Below are 18,232 nucleotides of genomic sequence, written 5' to 3' on the forward strand. Positions count from 1 at the left end.
CTACTTGCGCTGATGTATTGTCTTCCCTGACTGACGATATTGATTGGAGACACCGAGGGAGACACTTAGTGAAAGCATGCCCAGTTTATTTGAAATAATTGTAGAGGCGCTAAAATGCTGTGAAATATGTTAAAACTCACGTGGTGCTAGTACATGGTGACACGTGTTAGATAATTATCGAAGAGCTGTTTTATGTCTCGGCAGAAAACTTTAGACGAATTGTTTTGTACCACTAACAGAGGCTCACAGAATTCGGTTGTTAGTGAAGGAGCTTCTAAAGGAGGCTCCTCAAGCGGTACTAGCGGAGGTGGATCTGAAAATCCGCCTTGTTTTAGCCATAACAGTGTGTGTAATGATGGATCTGTGAGCGTGAATCTGATGGAGGTAGCTGAATCAGAGCAACCTCACTCGTTTGAACCAGAGAGCTCAAGTCAAAGTTTGAGTGAAGCTGTATTGTTGAATTACCATCAACTTGATCAAGTTAAGGATATGCCATCACTTACTGCTACCACTAGTAGTCCATCATCGTCATCCATTGCTAGTCCATGCGAGTGTCAGTGCTGTACTAACTTTAACATTCCTTACCATCCTTCAGCAGTTGATAGTTCTAAAAGACAACAGTTATACTCTAGCAAAGAACATGGCAAGCAGAAATCTCATTCAAGAACGATTCAAAGTAGTTGGTATGAAGCACATCCTTGGATCACTGTGTGTACATCTGAATATAAGGTATATTGTGCAACTTGTAGAGCAGCTAATGAGCAGTGCTTGCTGAACTCCATACATGCAAAGTCAACTTTTATTCGTCAAGGTTTTAACAATTGGAAGAAAGCTCTCGAAAAGTTTCGTGAGCATGAATGCAGTAACATGCATAGGGAGGCTGTTGAAAAGCTTACAGCCAAGGCCAAAGGAGTTAGAATTGATGCCCTATGTGATACTCAGCTAAGGAAAGATCAAGAGTACCATAGAAAAATGTTTATGAAGCTACTGCAAGCAATCCAATACCTTTCACGTCAAGGACTGCCCTTAAGTGGTCACAGAGAGGATGCAGAATCATTTAGAGGTAACCTCTATCAATTACTACTACTACAGGCAAAAGATTGTCCAGAAATGATCTCTTGGCTCAATCGGAGGGAGTACATATCACCAGAAATTGTTAACGAGATTATCACATTAATGAGCAAATCTGTTCTGAGGAACATTTTAGCTGATGTTAGCAAATCATTATGGTACTCTGTAATTGTAGATGAGGCCACAGACATTTCTCACAATAAGCAAATGTCAATGTCCCTTAGGTGGACAGATGACAATTATGAAACACATGAAAGTACTGTTGGCCTTGTTCAGTTACCTGATACTAAAGCCCAAACAATCTTTTCAGCAGTAAAAGATACTTTAATCTCTACATGTTCGCTTTCAATCAATCAATGCCGAGGTCAGGCTTATGATGGTGCATCCAATATGAGTGGCATCAATAATGGAGTGCAAGCTCTATTTAAAGCAGAAGTTGAGCAAGCGTTGTACGTTCATTGCCTTGCTCACAGTTTGAATCTTTGCTTAAAGGATGTAACAAAGACTTGTGACATGATAAGAGATGTTTTAAACTTTATTTATGAGTTAACACAACTGATCAAAATGTCCCCTAAAAGATTAACATTGTTTGAAAGTCTAAGAAAGGAAGTAACTGTTAATACTGGTGAACTGACACCACATCTTCGAATGTTGTGTCCAACTAGATGGACTGTAAGACACTCATCGATTTCCAGTATATTGAAAAATTACAGCACTATCCAGAGTGCTTTAGATGAGATTAGTAAAGGTCATGATGAGTATGCTGCAAAAGCTAATGGAATGGCATCAAAGATGGACAATTTTGATACTTTTTTTGGTCTAAAACTTGCATATCTCATATTTTCTGCTGCAGAACAGGTATCAATAAATATTCAAGCAAAGGATGTCACTGTACAAGAGGCAGTTCGTGGTGCTCAACTTCTCATAACGCATTTAAATTCCATGAGAAATGAAGCAAGGTTTAATAGTTTTTACAGTGAAGTGATGCGTGAGAGTGTCAATTTAACAGCAGAACCGACCCTTCCACATCAAAGAAAAAGGCCTAGAAGAATTGATGATGGTGCGAGTTCCCACATTTATGAAACTCCAAAAGACAGACACCGTCGCATGTATTTTGAAGTAGCTGAAGCAACTGCTGGTGAAGTTGAAAGAAGGTTTATTCAAAAGGATCTAGGAATTGTAAATGAAATTGAATCGATTCTTATTGAATTTTCTAATGGTAATACAGAAAAGAGTATCTCTCCAGATTTAGAGATGTATTTGAAGAATGATTTTGCATTTGAAAACTTGAAGACCCAACTGTCAATGCTACCAGATGCAATTAAAACAAGTTGTTTAGGCATAAAAAAGGTAACCAACCAATGTGAGAACAATAGCAAGTGTAATGAATGAGAGTTCAATATACAAGGGCATGCTACGAGAGGTTGATAAACTTTTAAAATTGTATCTAACATTTCCAGTGACAACTTCTACTGCTGAACGCTCCTTTTCTTCCCTCAGACATGTGAAAACTTATCTCAGAAGTACTATGACAAGTTCCAGATTAAATAATTTGTTCCTATTATATATCCACAGAGACATTACAGATTCACTTGACTTGTATAACTTAGCTAAGGACTTTGCATCTGCAAACAAACGTAGAATGTATTATTTTGGAAGGTTTTAATAATATTGTGTTGTGATTATATAGCTAAGTATTTTTATAGCTATAGCTATATATGTACATCTTATTTATGTACTTTTCTAATATAGGAAGTTAATTCAAAAACATGCATGTTCACTTCATTAACATGGTATACACCATTGCTATCAGACTCTTTATTTAACCATGCCTGTAATCCGAAATAATGGTTAAATTTGCTTCCATATTCAGTCTTATAACACTTGTTTTTCAAAAATTTCCTGGGGGGGCATGCCCCCAGACCCCCCTAGAAGGAGAGCATGCTTTGCATGCTCTGAGTGCGCTTCGCGCACTATGCATGTTCCCACAAGTACATAACTTCACCCTCCCCTCTTATACCAGTACATGCATGGGCCCCCCTCATAGTTTTTGCCTTGCTACGCCCCTGTAAGTGGCTAGTTGGAGTAGTTTAAACCTTGTCAAAAATGATCATCTTGTTTGAGCTTGGTTTTCCTATCGCCCAGATGAGGTCTTGTCGCCTTTGATAGGCACTGTTAAGCGTTTAATAGCGCCGTAGGGTTAGCACGTGTGTCTGCCTATTCATGGCTACCTGGCCACCTCTATGTAAACCGTGCCAGCAGCGCAGTTTAGGAGCTGCAAATTGCTATTGGTTGTTGATACTGGCCGGTATAGAAAGGAATATATTTCAAAACGTTAAGTGAGTGATGTTGTATCAGTGCCATGCCCTCGTCCATGCCCTGGTCTGGCGAGCAATCAGCTGTCAGACTACCCCAGCTTCATCGATACTTAGCTGCGTGACACTACAGCCTTTGTTTGATTGAAGTTTTATGGTCATAGTTATGACTTATGCTAAGACTGCTTGCTATAGGTGTGTCACCAGCGTGGTGCAAAGTTGGCAGTATCAGTAGCCGTAGCTATAGCTTGTTATTACTCATCTATAATGTACGTGTGTATGCAAGTGCGTTTTAGTGGCTGCATGGCCTGTTGGATTTTTGCACTGTAGTCATGTGAATGATGTGATGACCTAGCTGATGTGCAGTTGCGCTCTGTCCCCAGCTCGCAGTGCAGTCGTCATAGTGAGTAATATTGGCTCACCTATTTGTGCACTCTTGACACAATCATAATTGACGTGTTCCCCGTATCCGGAGAATTGAGGCACAGCCCAGTCTGATGTGTCTATGTGTCACTAATCTGATACTGCTTAGGGCAATCTCACATCTCTATTTATAGTGTAGGTATGTGTGTTAACCATGCCTGGTGTGATTTCAATAAACTAGTGCATGATACCGCTGGCATGTGGTAATGATCAACTACCTTAGTACAACTTTGTCTTGTTGCCTGAAGTAGTGCTACTAGATCTAGACTCACTCGGTTGCTTTGTTCGATGGTCACCATAGCTGTTATAGTGTGCTGCTTATCTGTCACATCCTGACTAGCTGGATATAGAATATTCTAGTCTGTTTTTGTTTTTTTTTGTTTTGTTTTTCTTTTTTGAATGCTAGGAGTTCTAGTCAAGGTGTTCCCAGCAAGTGAGCTATACTAGTCGCAGCTGGTCATCTTGATTATTGGTTATTGATTTAGATGATATGTGTGTACTGTACATGTGCTACTGAACATCGCTGCCACATCTAGCTACAGCAAATAATATAGTCTGGTGCTAACGCTCAAGTTGATGACTGACTACTCTGTGCTGGTCACTTAGCAGGTATAGTCATATGCTCTCGGTGTAGCTGAAGTGTGCTTAAACTGTGGCCACAGCTGCTGCAAGTCCTGCCATTTAGTGGTAGTGATCAGCTGATGTGTCACTGTACCATGCTACAAATGTAGCTGTCCTGTCATTCAGTTAAGTGCAGTACATGTTTTGGCTTTGTACTTTGTGAAATTTTGCACTATACACTATTAGCAAGAGTAAATAATGGAAGAGAGAGTATCCAACTGCCATATACTGCATCAAAAATGAGCACTCAAGTAGAGAAGCCATCAAGTAGAGAAGCCATCCTGTAGTACCGTCAAAGTAAGTTTTGAATAAAGTAATAAACACCTGCTAGCTCAGACTGTTTGACTTCAAATCATGCCTGGACACTTCAAACAGTCTGAGCTAGCAGGTGTTTATTACTTCATTCAACACTGTCTTTGAAAGCACTACAGGATGGCTTCTCTACTTGACATGCTCATTTTTGATGCAGTATATGGCAGTTGGATACTCTCTCTTCCATTATTTACTCTTGCTATTAGCAAACTCCTAGCATTTCTTCTCTATAGTGTAACTTTGTCTCATGTCTGAGCTTTGTGTTTGTCCACATGCACTTATCACCTATAAGTATGGGAAATGGGTATGCACTTAACAGGTAATATGCGCTTAATATATACATGCAACCAGACTCTACGGTATTGGAATAAGCTGCATATTACGTGGTCACAGCAATCACACTAAGTCAGGTTAGGAGGCAGTTTGATATTACATATGCATTATTTTGTAATGCGTCACTTGCTACATGTAGTTGGTTTTCACATTATACCTCAAAAGCTTTAAATCCAACTCTTTTAAACCAGTCTATCTATCTACATATACTGCACATATACATACACAGGGGCGGATACAGGCGGGTCAAAGGGGGCTCTTGAGTTCCCTCCAAAAATTTTTAGTATACCAAGATCGAGATACTCTAATAGAGCAGTCACTCTAATAAAGCAGTCACAGTATTAGATCTAGAGCAGTGTGTCAGGGGCAGATTTAGGATTTATAAAAGGGGGGGCTAATTCAAGGTACTAATCTCTTGGGTAGAGGTGTGCAAAGCATGCTGGAGAACTAGGGGGGTCTGAGGGCATGCCCCCCCCAGGAAACTTTTGAAATATAGATGCTAAAATACTGCAATTTGGAGACATTTCCACATAAAATTCATAATATTTTCTGCCTGTAGATATTTTATATACTGCCTTTAGATTATAGGTATGGCTCTCTGAAGCATTTTGTTAATGGAAAAGTTTGGGTAGGTACAGACAACCAAGTACATGATGCACTCCTCTCACAATTGCATAACACTGAATAGGTGCATGTTAGAATAATAATGTTGATAGTGGAAAATTTCGAAATTTGAACAGTACAAGATTGAATCTGAGAGCATTTTCAATGGAAATTGTGTACCTGGATTAAGTTATCATCATGGGCTGATATTTGGCAAATGGAATTTAATGTTTCAAAATGTTGCATCATGCAGATATCTACACTACATTCTGCTAGTGAGTTCTCCTATACAATGTACAAAATCCCCTTAGAAGTTGTTGAGAGACATCACTATTTGGGAGTACTTTTAGATAACAAGTTGTCATGGACCCCTCACATAAATTCAGTGTGCAATAAAGCTAATCGTCTACTGGGATTTTTGCGAAGAACTCTCCACCATTGTCCACCTCACTTAAAAGAACATGCATATAAACAGATTGTCTTGCCATCTATTGAATACTGCTCTTCTATCTGGGATCCACATCAACAATCACTCATTCACAAGTTAGAGATGATACAACATCGTGCTGCACGTTTCGTGTTAAATAGACCTTGGAGAAGGAATCATAGGGACAGTATAACTGAAATGTTAGTGGAATTAAAATGGCCAACACTGGAAGATCGTAGGAAACAGGCACGTCTGATGCTGTTGTTTAAGTTTGTAAACAAATTAATTTATGTTCCAAATCAGTATCTGCCAGTGTTATCTCCTGCAACAAGTACCAGGGCAAACCATCCCTTGAAGCTATTACAGTTGTATGCCAGAACAAATCGATATAGTAACTCTTTCTTACCAAGATCAATACCAGACTGGAACAATTTAGATATGGAAGATCTTGACAATATAGACTTACTTACTTTCAAAAACCATTTGCAAAATGCATAGACACTAAAATTTTGTTTTTGTACATTAGCGATTTACCCAATGGGTTTTGCTAATCAATAATAATAAATAAATAATAAATAAATAAGTATTGCCATACATAGTAACTACACAAGTAGATGAATGAAGCCCTTAAACAGATCAATGCACTTCATTGTATGTATAAGTGCAGGCAGATTTGGAAAAATTCCATAACTGAACCAACTATATGCTTCCAGTGAATGTTCTATTAGAGTAGTTAGCTGACTGCTCTATTAGAGTATCTCGATCTTGTACACCTCCAATGCTGATCCGGGTCCTTGTTGCATAAACTTTAGCATAAATCCACTAATAATACCTTGGAAAGATGTTTATAAGGTGGTTTTATGAGTATTTGTATTATTAGTGATCATATAATTATGCTAAGACAAAATTTCATTATAATATTCAGTATATTGATCAAGTAAAGCCTAAAAGTGAAGGGGGGGCATCAGCCCCCAAAGCCCCCCTGGATCCGCCCCTGTGTGTAGTGAGCTATGTAAGGATTTTTATGCACTTTATCAGGTATAACTGCATATTTGGTGAGGTGGGCAGTTATTGTCAGTTGGCTGTGACCTTTCTTTTGGTCTCACCTTACCAAACCAGACAATGTAGTGCCTCAGTTCATTTTGACCCCCCCTTTCCATCAGTCTGGATCCGCCCTTGTATCTACACTGATTTTCAGCTCATGTGGCAAGTAATCGTTCTTGTTAACAAATCTTGATCATGTGATTGCATTCTTTCAAAACACTAAAGCCTTGATATTCAATAGTTAACCTATCCACATATTGATCTTCATATTCTTCCCTTAAGCAATTTATCCTGTAAGTATGACAATGTATTGGTGTTACTTTTCTCGACTTTTAATGAATAATTTATTATTAATTATGCAACTATTCATTGACTCAAATCAAATTTTGCACCAAGATGCAAATTTAAAACTCCAGTCAGCATGCCAAATTTAAGGACAACTAAAGGCGAAGGGCATTTCCATAGCAAAAATTGTCTGGCTTCATAAAGGAAAATTGGGTTATTATTCTTCCTGTCAATAATACACTGGTGTGATACGGCGGCTTCTTGGGCTGCACAACACACTACCGTGTGTCTGATAGTACATAACGTATGTAGGTAATAAAATATTACCACCCTGTAGAAAGTTCAGCTATGTTATAAGTAACCTTGTAGAGGTTATGTATACAAGTTCAGCTACCATAAAGACGTTTATCACAGACTAACTGCTGCGTGTATAAATATATACAGCTTTTATGCTCTGCAAAGTGTATAAAGAAATTTCTACTAATTTAGTTGCTCATTATGAAACCAAAATTAACTGTTTGCATTGAAATAAAGATTTTGGGAGTGATGTTACTGCTTATCCGGTCTTGGTTTGATGTAGAACGTGTTTCTCACTTCTCAAGAGAGCAAAATTATCAGTTATACGTATTATGGCTTAGCAATTTTAAACACTATTTCAGTTACTTATATAGCTTTTACAGCTTTTTAGAAAATGAGATGGATCCTATCACAAAATTAAAGTTAAGGTAGTACTGCACATGTGGGAGTTTTTGTTAGTCATGTTCACATTCATTTAAAATTTGGTTTGAAGCTATGTACCTAACTAATAGTAAAGTAAGTCTCAATGATTGCTAAGGTCATGGTCTCATTAACAAAGCCACCTCTTTATCACAGCCATGCATAGTTTTGTCCCACAGGTAAGATTAGCGATAAGTTTCACTGTTGTATGGTCAGTTTTCCTGTGCTTATTGTGTACTCATTGTATATATATATATACTGTATCTTATAGCCATTTGGAAGAGCCATGCTTGAGATCTGCGAAGAAATCTATCAAGAGCAGAAAGAAAAACTTGTTGTTACTACAATGGGAGCAATGGATATTAAAATGGGAGCAATGAATATTGGATGTGGCTACCACTCTTCTATGTTTGCCATAGCTAGATGGCAACATTAGGTTTAATATGTACATGCAAGCAACTATCATACAGTATGGTAGAACTGTATTAGGGATCATGTAGTTTTGGACTTTCTTTCCCAAAAATATCACCCTAAAACCAGCCTCAAATTTCCTTCATAACAGCTTGGCAGTATTGGTTAGGCATAGCCAAGCCCAAAAATTCCCTCAGAGTGACCCCAAACCCTTCCAACAAGTTTCTATAGAAATTTAAAGCAACTATTTAACTGAATTTTCTACTGACTAACCAACTGATGCCTTCAGCCAAGTATAACACGACAATGGGCTATGGGCTTGATTTTTTAACTGTTTGATGTCACTTCATCCAGAGACGTGCCTTTTTGCCAACTGCAGTATGTACAATGTATGTATCATGGACCTACCTTTGTCCTCCTTTGTGTTCCGATTTGCAATAGCGTGATATGGCTTCCCTCTCCATGGCTGTGTCATGCTTTTCGCCTGCATTTCCATAGCAACTGAATTCATTGCAGAGAAATTTCTTGCACTGTTCTTCATTTGTAATGCTGTGTAACAAATGGAGCATAGCTACAAACAAAGCGTACTAGCCACCTCACTTTTCAGTGCGTAATTGATTATTGGGGCACACATTCAGATGCAAAATTATTTTATGGAATTCCTGGATTAAAAAAGTAAACAAACAAGTAGAAGGAAAAATTAGGAATTTTTAAGCTGAATTAGGATCAAAGAACAAATTGGCAGGGAAACAAGGGAACAGCATAAAAAGTTGTGAAACAAGGGAGGTTGCCTATACCTGCAGATATACTAGTGGAAATGTAATCCCTAATTCAGTCTATAGGGATTACATTTCCTCTAGTACGTATATCTGCAGGTACAGGTAACCTCCCTTGTTTCTCAACTTTTTAGCTGTTGCCTTGTTTCCCTGCATTTTTGGTCTTTGATCCTAATCCAGCTTAAAACTCATAATTTTCCTTCTACTTATTGTATTAAGCTGTGTATATAGTCAATTTGTAACCATCCAGGAGGTGATTACACAATGCTTATAGGCTACTGCAAATAAATTCTCTGTTTCCCATCCACTGCCCACATCTGTTGATTATTAGCAGTAAATGTTTAATTTTCTAAAGTGTTAGCTCACGTATCTGTTTGCTGTCAAAGCCACATTTGTGTTGTGTGCTTGCTGCTTAATGGATGAAGGTACAAACATAAGCACATACATTTATGCAGTTTGCTATGCCTGTGCTCAGACAAAGATTGTCGTAAGAGAGCTGCCCATTTTATAACGGAATGATGAAAATGTACCCCCCACCGGCATGCAATATGAGGACAGGAAACAGAGAATTTATTTGCAGTGGTAGGATGTTCTATGATAGTTCTCCATCAGCAACACACAAAAGTAATGTCAGTACATAATATACATATATACACATGCATGCATGCAAATAAATACCACTACTACCAAGAGTATATAATGGGGAGCCCTCCCCATTATATACTCTTGCTACTACCCCTTTTGCTTTTTGGCATTGCCTGCAAAAATCAGTCTGTCATATTCACTGCACTTTTATTATATTTTTCCGTTTCCAATTATGCCTTGATTTTTAAGTTAAACACATACCAAGGTTACAACATTTACATTAATTGCTTAAGAATGACTGTACCCTCAGTGACAATATCCATATTATAGAATCAACGTCAATCAATTCATTTCATCAAATAAACAGTTAATGTGTACTTACTTTAGTAGTTATTTGCATTTGTAGTTAGATTGTTTCTGTAATTGATTGGGACAGATCTAGTCCCATGGGCAACATCAGCAGTAGCTACATGCTGTCAGCCCAATATCAAAAATACATTTTGAAGTCTGTTGCTATATAAAATTAAATCACATGAAAGAATGCAACTTTAAAACAAGAATGAATATGACTCACTTGTCATAAATTATAAATTTTGTAGGACAAATATACTTGGATTTTATGTATTCCTGCATGCAGTCTACAATGCTAGAATAAATTTGGGAATAATAGTTATATGGTGGAAATAATTAGGAAATGTATTGAATAAGTTTTAGGATTTTTAATGCTTGGATACACCACTGAAACTGTAAAAGCATTAGACAGTAGAAAAAGGTATTTTAATTACACAACCATTTACTCAAATAAAGCAGTAAAATTTTATTTCATAGCAGTCACTTACTTTTATGAATAACCCTAACAGATATTTGGCACAATTTTCATAAGAAAATAAAAAAAAATTGCCAGAAAGAATAATTGGAAGATTTTGGATACATAGTAAACTTGAGATAAACTGGTAAATGCATCTAAAATAAACAGTTATGTTGATCATTTGGAACTTGCAACAGGTGCATATACGTAGATTGCCATATGAGTTGTTATAGAGTATAATATTATAAGTACGTACTTCATGAAAGCACACTTCATGTTTGCTTCATACAGACTGTTCCATCATCCTGGATCCTTACTACAGAAATCAAAATGCTATATTCACAGGTGAGGAGTATCATGCTTGTCTAATAATAATGAGGATACCTACTAATTTATTTGGTCTGTCGAGGAAGCACAAAATTTCAGTGAGAAATTATCAACTTTGAATTTTTGAGTTCTATTGTCCTTTTTTGAATACTAACTAGGGAAATAGTATAACCCATCAACATGTTACATGTATTCTTGTTAATGCTGCTCCTCCGCACCAAAGGAGGGGGTCCCAACTCTACATATCAACAGGATTGGCCTCTGGTGCTGGTTTGGCGATGGAAGTGAATACGTCATGATGACGCATACTAGTTAGTATATCTGGCATGCAATATCCGTACCCCGTGTCACATACTGATGAACCGCTCTATAGTACTAGCTATATCCTTGTTGGCTTGGGTGATGCCAAGCCCAATGGGGGGAACCCCCATCACCCAAGCCTGTACGCCCCCCACTCTTCGTGCTACTTATCCGTTTACCGCGCCCCCTGTTCCGTGTGACTCAAGAAAGGGGGAAACATGGCTTAATTAGACCGCACCCACGTACCGCATGTCGACACTCACGTCTTGATTAACTAACCATGCAACCGAATATAGCATTAATGTACCCACACAACGGCTAGCTACACAGCCACAGTATACAACAAATAGCTATACACAAGACTAGTAAAGGTTACATAGCTATGCCTCCATCACGTACGGAGCAATGTCCCAGCTACCACCTGAAGTGTACTCTGTGGTGTTCTAATGTAGAGAAGGTACGCTGAACTCTCCCGTCGTCCCAAAGTTCGGATCAGTGAGTCTTGAATTCCGACCTTCGCAGCTGTTGTGGCTGCGCCAATCCGGAAACTATGGCCAGCGTATGACAAAACATCGACTCCCCCTGCGTTCAGAGCGACTCTTACCGCAGAGACAAAACGTTCCCGAGTCAAGCCCTTCCCATCGCTAAACTTGAAGATGGGGGCCTGGTCCTGCCCCTCGCAAGGCTAGGTAGTGCAGAATTGCACTCACAGGGCATATATCCCTTGATGTTGCTCCAAGATACACCCTTACTCCTTGACGAAAAGGATCCGTTTTGGATGCCTTGATGTTTACCTCCACATAGCTTGGCTTTACCTGGCTATCAACTCGGACGTCCTCCAGAGATAAATTAACCTGCGGGTCGTAGCTAGCATCCAATGATATCACAACTTCACCGCATCGTAGGAAGCTGAAAAAGCACATGCATGCTGCAGCCCACAGCATCGCCCCATTCCTATCCGTTGGAAGAGACCACGACCTTCGCATCAGGTCCGGTGTTATCGGTAGCTTTGTTCTGGGTGGACCCCCAGTAACCCTCTTGATACCCCTTATTATATATCCCAGCTGAGGCATATCGCTCATTCGTGGATCATCAAGTCCCATACTTATCTGTGCGTGTCTCACCGCTGCCATGTAGTTCTTGATTGTACTCCCTTTCAGTCCTTCCTTAAACAAGTATGCCACGAAACGTGACAACAACTGTTCATTCACAGGAAACGGAAAACTTACATGATACAAATTACAAAATGTTATAAAACGCTTACTCCCTGACTGATAGTTCCTGGATGTAGATGGGGCCAAACCGTTTATAAACAGCTGCTGAACCGTTGTGTCCAACTCACTGATCTCCAATTGATGTGTTGGTCCAGCAAGAGTGCTGCCAGACTCCTCGGAATGGCAGCTTTGACGGACTTCCAGCATTGGGGACCTGAGACAAGAACCAACTGATGTTATTTCTGGACACCGCATCTGCCCAAGTGTTCTGGACCCCCGGTGTATGCACTGCTTGCAGTGTAAATTGAAAACGTGTCCTGGCAAAAAAAACAACAAGGATCTTAGCAAGTGCATCACCGGTGCTGCCTTGCTATATCCCGAGTTTACTACTGCGACTGTTCCCATGTTGTCACAATGTATGATCACATTTGACTCCTCTCAATGCCTTCCCCAGACAGCCGTTGCCAGTACAATAGGGTAGAGTTCCATCCACAGAATGCTCTCCTCTACTGATTCTGCACCGTCTGGGGTGCAGTTAGACCATCTCCACTGTAACCACTCCTCCTGTGATGGGGCTATGGCTCCACGGCCAAACGAGCCTGACACGTCTGTCCAGATGTGGTGCTCACGACAGCCCTGCTCGGTAGGGGTGATGATAGCTGTGTCATTCCAGGAACTCATAAACGTCATCCACCACATGAGGTCAGCCTTGAATTCCTCATTTAACCGGATTTGATAATATGACTTTCGAAAACCGCTAATAGTTCTATCAGGCGGCGGGTGAAGGTTTTCCCTGGCTTCACCACCTTGCTCGCATAGGCCAGTTGACCATGTAGACTTTCCAACTCCTTCTTTCGGCAGTCTGTTCTATCCAGCCAACTGGCAACTGTCTGCTGTAACTCCCACAATTTCTCTTGGGGGAGCCTGAGCTCCAGTGCCGCTGAGTCAATCTCGAGACTCAAAAAGGTTAAGCATGCCGTGGGTCCCTCCAGTTTCTCCCATGCCACCGGAAGACCGAGGAGATCGAACGTCTGGAGTAGTATGGCAAGGGCCACGGCACAATCATCGCACCCTGGGGGGCCAATTAGAAGAAAATCATCCAGGTAGTGAATTATAAACCTCACTCCCTGCTGTCATATGATCCATGTCACCGCATCTGCCACTGCTGTGAATATCTTGGGGTCTGAGCACAGCCCGAATGACAAGGCTGCATCTATGAAGAGTTCGCCATGCCAGATCATTCCCAGCAAATCACGGTCCGCTGGGTGTACCGGTATAGCCCTATATGCCTGGCGTATATCCACCTTAGCCATCAGCGAGCCTCTTCCCATAGCTGCCACCCCTTTGACAGCATCCTCCACACGAATATATGCTAGAGAGCACCGAGGTATGCTAACCTCGTCATTAACACTTTTGCCCTCCGGAGACGACAAATCCACAATTAGTCTCCATTTTCCCGGGGTGCTCTTCGGTACCACCCCAAATTGACTACAGTGAACATGGGAGAACTGACCTGAATCCAGAGGAACGGTACCCTGCCTTCCCGACACTCTGACGCGAGGTACTCCGATATCACCTTCGGGTGTTCCTCTGCTGAAGGTATACTGAGCCTTGACGGGGCCTGCAGGGGGCGGGGCTGCTCCGGTCAAAGCCCAGTCTGAAGCCATTTCTAATCCCATCAACCACATAACTTCGGAACTGCTGATCTGGGTGCCACCTTAGGAACTGTCCCACTCCTGCCAGTGTAAAGGAGTCACAACCCTGCACAGCTCCTGTGGAAGTCTCAGTGGGCTCAACGGACGACAGGAGTCCAAGGCTTGTAAATCTCCCATGCATGTACTGGTAGTCCTCTACGGAGGCAATTAGGGGCTATTGACTCTATCCCATGCCCCAGTGTCTCTCCCGCCAGCAGCCCACCAATTGCTCACTCACTCTAACCTAAGCACATGCATACAATGAATAGCTACAGCATTAAATAACCAGGCTGGCAAAGAACCACACTGCAGTAGTACAGTCCGCAGTTGGATGAGGCCTCTTATTGGCTGGTGAGAGACTCCACTAGGTAATAATTCTGATTAAGCATTTAATAAAAACACAGCGGTTGCTACATAGGTAGAGCTGAGTTTGACCTGAATCACAACAAAATTATAACATAGTTCAATAAGGCTGGAACCAACCACCTTGGTGGTATGACCCTTGGCTGGTGGCCCGACAGTACCGCTGGGTGGTTTCCACCACAGTTGCTGCATACATGTGTATGCCAACACCGCCAGAAATGACACTCCTGCCTGTTCCAAGCTCTGTACACTTGACCAGATGGTCATATTGGCTGGGAGGCCTGGGGGTGGCTAGCAGTCTGCCTTGATGACAGGGACTGAATCAGTGCCTCCAGAGCCTGCAGACGACTCGACCCCTCCTGCTGTGGATCTCCAAGCCCACAGTCTTCGGTTCTGTGTGTAGCTACCAAGCACAGTTTGCAGCGATGGGCTTGCCTACATGGACCATTGAAACAGGTGTAATGTAGGGTTCAATTGACCCTTGACCATGCTGTCACACCAGTTGCTGCTGCCTGCCTTCGGAACACTGTATCATAATTGACCCAACTTGTGCCACCAAAGTCCTGGCTAGCCCTAACAATCATGTACATATAGGCCATCAGTTCTGGCATCAGTGAGGGATCATGTGCTGCTCTGACACTCACATAGATTGTGAATGATTGCACCCAGGTAAAGACATCCAAAACCCTCCTGGGACGCTGCCTCTCTGCCTTGACTGTTCCATTTTCCTCTTTGGCTAGCCAATACTCCAGTATCAACTCGCACATCTCAATGAATTCCCCCCGTCTGATTTGTGCTGCAAGCCTCCTTGGTACTGGGGGCAAACCTTCCCCAACACAAATCCCTCCGGCATATCCTATCGGCAACTCCCTGCCAAGGTTACCCACTTGGCTACTACCGGCAAGGCCAGTAGCTGTATTGTTGTCTGGTGTCACGGTAACAATGTCCCCAGCCTCCGACCCATTCCGGGGGGTTGTTGACCAGGTGCACATGCTGAAGTGCGAATGGGGGTGGTACTCCTAAACAGAGACACGTGACAGTAGTAACCGGGTATACTTGACATACCGGCTGTATGACAGCTGTTGCACTCGGGCTAGTACACTTCTCCCTTGGGGAGACATCAGGCCTCATGATCAGGCCAAGTTATAAGGCAGGATCGATTATCACTGAGGGGCACTACTAGTTGCTTGGCTACTGGGGGACCTGTGGTTCTCCAGGTGACCCCCGTAATATGGTAAGTATGAAACAAAGTTACAGGCCCCAGCTGCACGGCTGCGGTTGTACATAATCCCCACACCCTTCACCAAGGAGGACCCAAAAGCCTCGAGCCACCCTGTAGACGGCCGAACAAACTGATAGCAACCACGAAGCCGCGGGTCTTCTTCAAATGCCCTTGAACGGGGGGCACGGCATAGCGTGCCAGGCGAGTGGTTAATGATGTCCCTCCCCACTCACTGAGGCAGGGAGGGGTGAGTCATCCCGAAAGGGAGAAGGAAGGATATCTCACCTTTGGTGAGCAGTCTCGTTACTCCACCTCCCGATGACGGAGGAAGGTTCTCCCACGCTTTCTTCATCAGCTCAGTAATGTTGTCTTGTAACTCGTCAACCCGCAATACATTCACCGCTTGAGCACTACGTCCTTCCTGTGCCGGGCCCTGGGTGTGATCCTCAGACCTTTCTGTGCCTTGCTTCTCCTGATTTGAATCGTTATCTGCCATCACACAAAATGCCAGTGAAAATCCCACCTAAAACCACGAGGTAACTGATGCGCATGCACAGAAGCAGCTCCCCGTATACTATCATACCCGATGCCAGCACCAGACCGTATCTAATCATCACGTGAAATAGTATAAACCGTTGCGCATTAACCTCGGTTAATCCTTTGTATTAACCGTCACTTAATGTAATAATGGTAGCTTTGCTCCTGCATCATGTGCTTTGCAATTTCACCTCTTATTAACATTTTGTACATAAACTACTCATGGGTTTAAACTGCAAATTTGACACATAAAATTAACTAGCTATAGGAGTCATTTGTATTGTTCTAGCATAACATATATCTTTTCATTTTAGTTTAGTGGTAAGATTCAAACTTATGCTGCACATGGACCAAATGAACCAAACTTTAGGTTCAGTTTGGTAGTTGTTGGACCGATAGACAGTGATTGTAAAGTTAGCACAGGTTAGTAGTGACTCACTCATAGATAAAGGTATTTACCAAGTTTGCTTTTAGTTAATCAGATAATTGAAATACACTCTCGATCAAACAAGTATTTTTAGAGGGTTCAATAATGATTATTTTTCAACCAGTTGAGGTGGAAGGAAAGGACGTTTCTAATATTTTTTAAAAGTGGACACCAGAATCGGCTATAAAGTGAGATGATTGTATAATGCTGACTATGTATAATTTGTGCAAACTCTTGTTCTCTATTAGGTTATGGAAATCCAGCAATTCATTAAGCATGCTTAAAGCTTGGCTAGGTCATCACCAGTCTGATTCTGATGAAGAATCTGCAATTTCAGTTGATGAATGTAATTCTAAAAAAGAGGAAGCTATAACCATAGTCAAATGTGGAGACCTGAAATGCAAGTTTGCACTCAAAATTTATGAGTACCGCTATTTTGAGAATGTTGAAACTGCACTTTAGAGTAACAGACAGTGTAAAGACAAATTATTGGTAATTTTTATAGTAATAGGTCTGAAATAAGAAACTTTACTGTGCCTGAGTCCATCATAGTACACATTTAATCCTTATTTCAGTTAGTTATGTATTTTTATTTTAAAAGAATCATTAATAACCAGGTGGTTAAACACTACATTGGTAGGTCATTATTTGCAATCCACACCATCTACCAATCTGTGGGCAGAGAAGCAAACTCTGCCCAATCCTATGACGATGGAATGCTCACCATTACCAAAGCAGCATTACCACATTGTACATCTATGGAAATCTTCTGGATTAGAAATTGTGTAGCTCTATTGACTACTGTCTCCAGTCTGCTCTAGTATTCGTTATGTGTTATATGGCTAAAACTATGTACTTGAGTATGAAGCAATACAAAGATCAGTACATACATTTAGTTCTATAAGTACTGACTCACTGTGCTCACAGAATATGTAGCTCATCTTTAACTACATTTTCAAATGAGCTAGAATATTTTAAAAGACTTTGTACTTTTTTAATAACTAAACTTCAATGCCCATATGAAGAGGTGTGTTTACAAGGCATAAAAAAAGGACTGCTGTAAATACATTAGCTACGCTCTCAGTTTAACAGAGACATTGCATTAATAAATAATGAGAGGAAAACCTCGGTCACATGCGACCACAAAGACTGGTTCAGAAATGAGACCAGTGTGGGCATGGCAAGGGTAGAAAAAATAAATAAATAAAACAAGTATAGGCTATAACTACATATACATGCATCTAAAATTAAAACTACAATAATTACATAAGGGCACAGCCACTCCCTGCAGTCTCTTGCTATAAAAAAATCCTTTGGGATGCCGCAATGCATATCTTTGAGGTTGGCACCATCCAGCATTTGTCTCACTGAGGACTTGGTTATGTACAAATCCCTATAAACAAAACAGAACACATTG

At 41.0% G+C, this 18,232-nt stretch overlaps 2 protein-coding genes and 1 long non-coding RNA gene across 3 annotated transcripts in view; all 3 read left to right on the forward strand.

The window, feature by feature from the left end:
- LOC136265140 (uncharacterized) overlaps positions 1-18,232 on the forward strand; it is a 142,017-nt gene that overhangs the window by 40,379 nt on the left and 83,406 nt on the right. The gene's annotated exons all lie outside the window — the stretch shown is intronic.
- Positions 1,075-2,463, forward strand: LOC136263655 (zinc finger MYM-type protein 1-like). The gene has a single exon (XM_066058295.1). It carries the CDS (start codon positions 1,111-1,113, stop codon positions 2,461-2,463), a length of 1,353 nt encoding a protein of 450 aa, XP_065914367.1. The 5' UTR covers positions 1,075-1,110.
- LOC136265126 (uncharacterized) lies at positions 16,614-17,429 on the forward strand. The gene is made up of 3 exons (XR_010705401.1): positions 16,614-16,811; positions 16,863-17,003; positions 17,064-17,429. It is a non-coding gene; the product is annotated as an uncharacterized lncRNA (long non-coding RNA).

Source organism: Dysidea avara, chromosome 8 (genome assembly GCF_963678975.1).
Source record: "Dysidea avara chromosome 8, odDysAvar1.4, whole genome shotgun sequence".
NCBI classification, from domain to species: Eukaryota; Metazoa; Porifera; class Demospongiae; order Dictyoceratida; family Dysideidae; genus Dysidea; species Dysidea avara.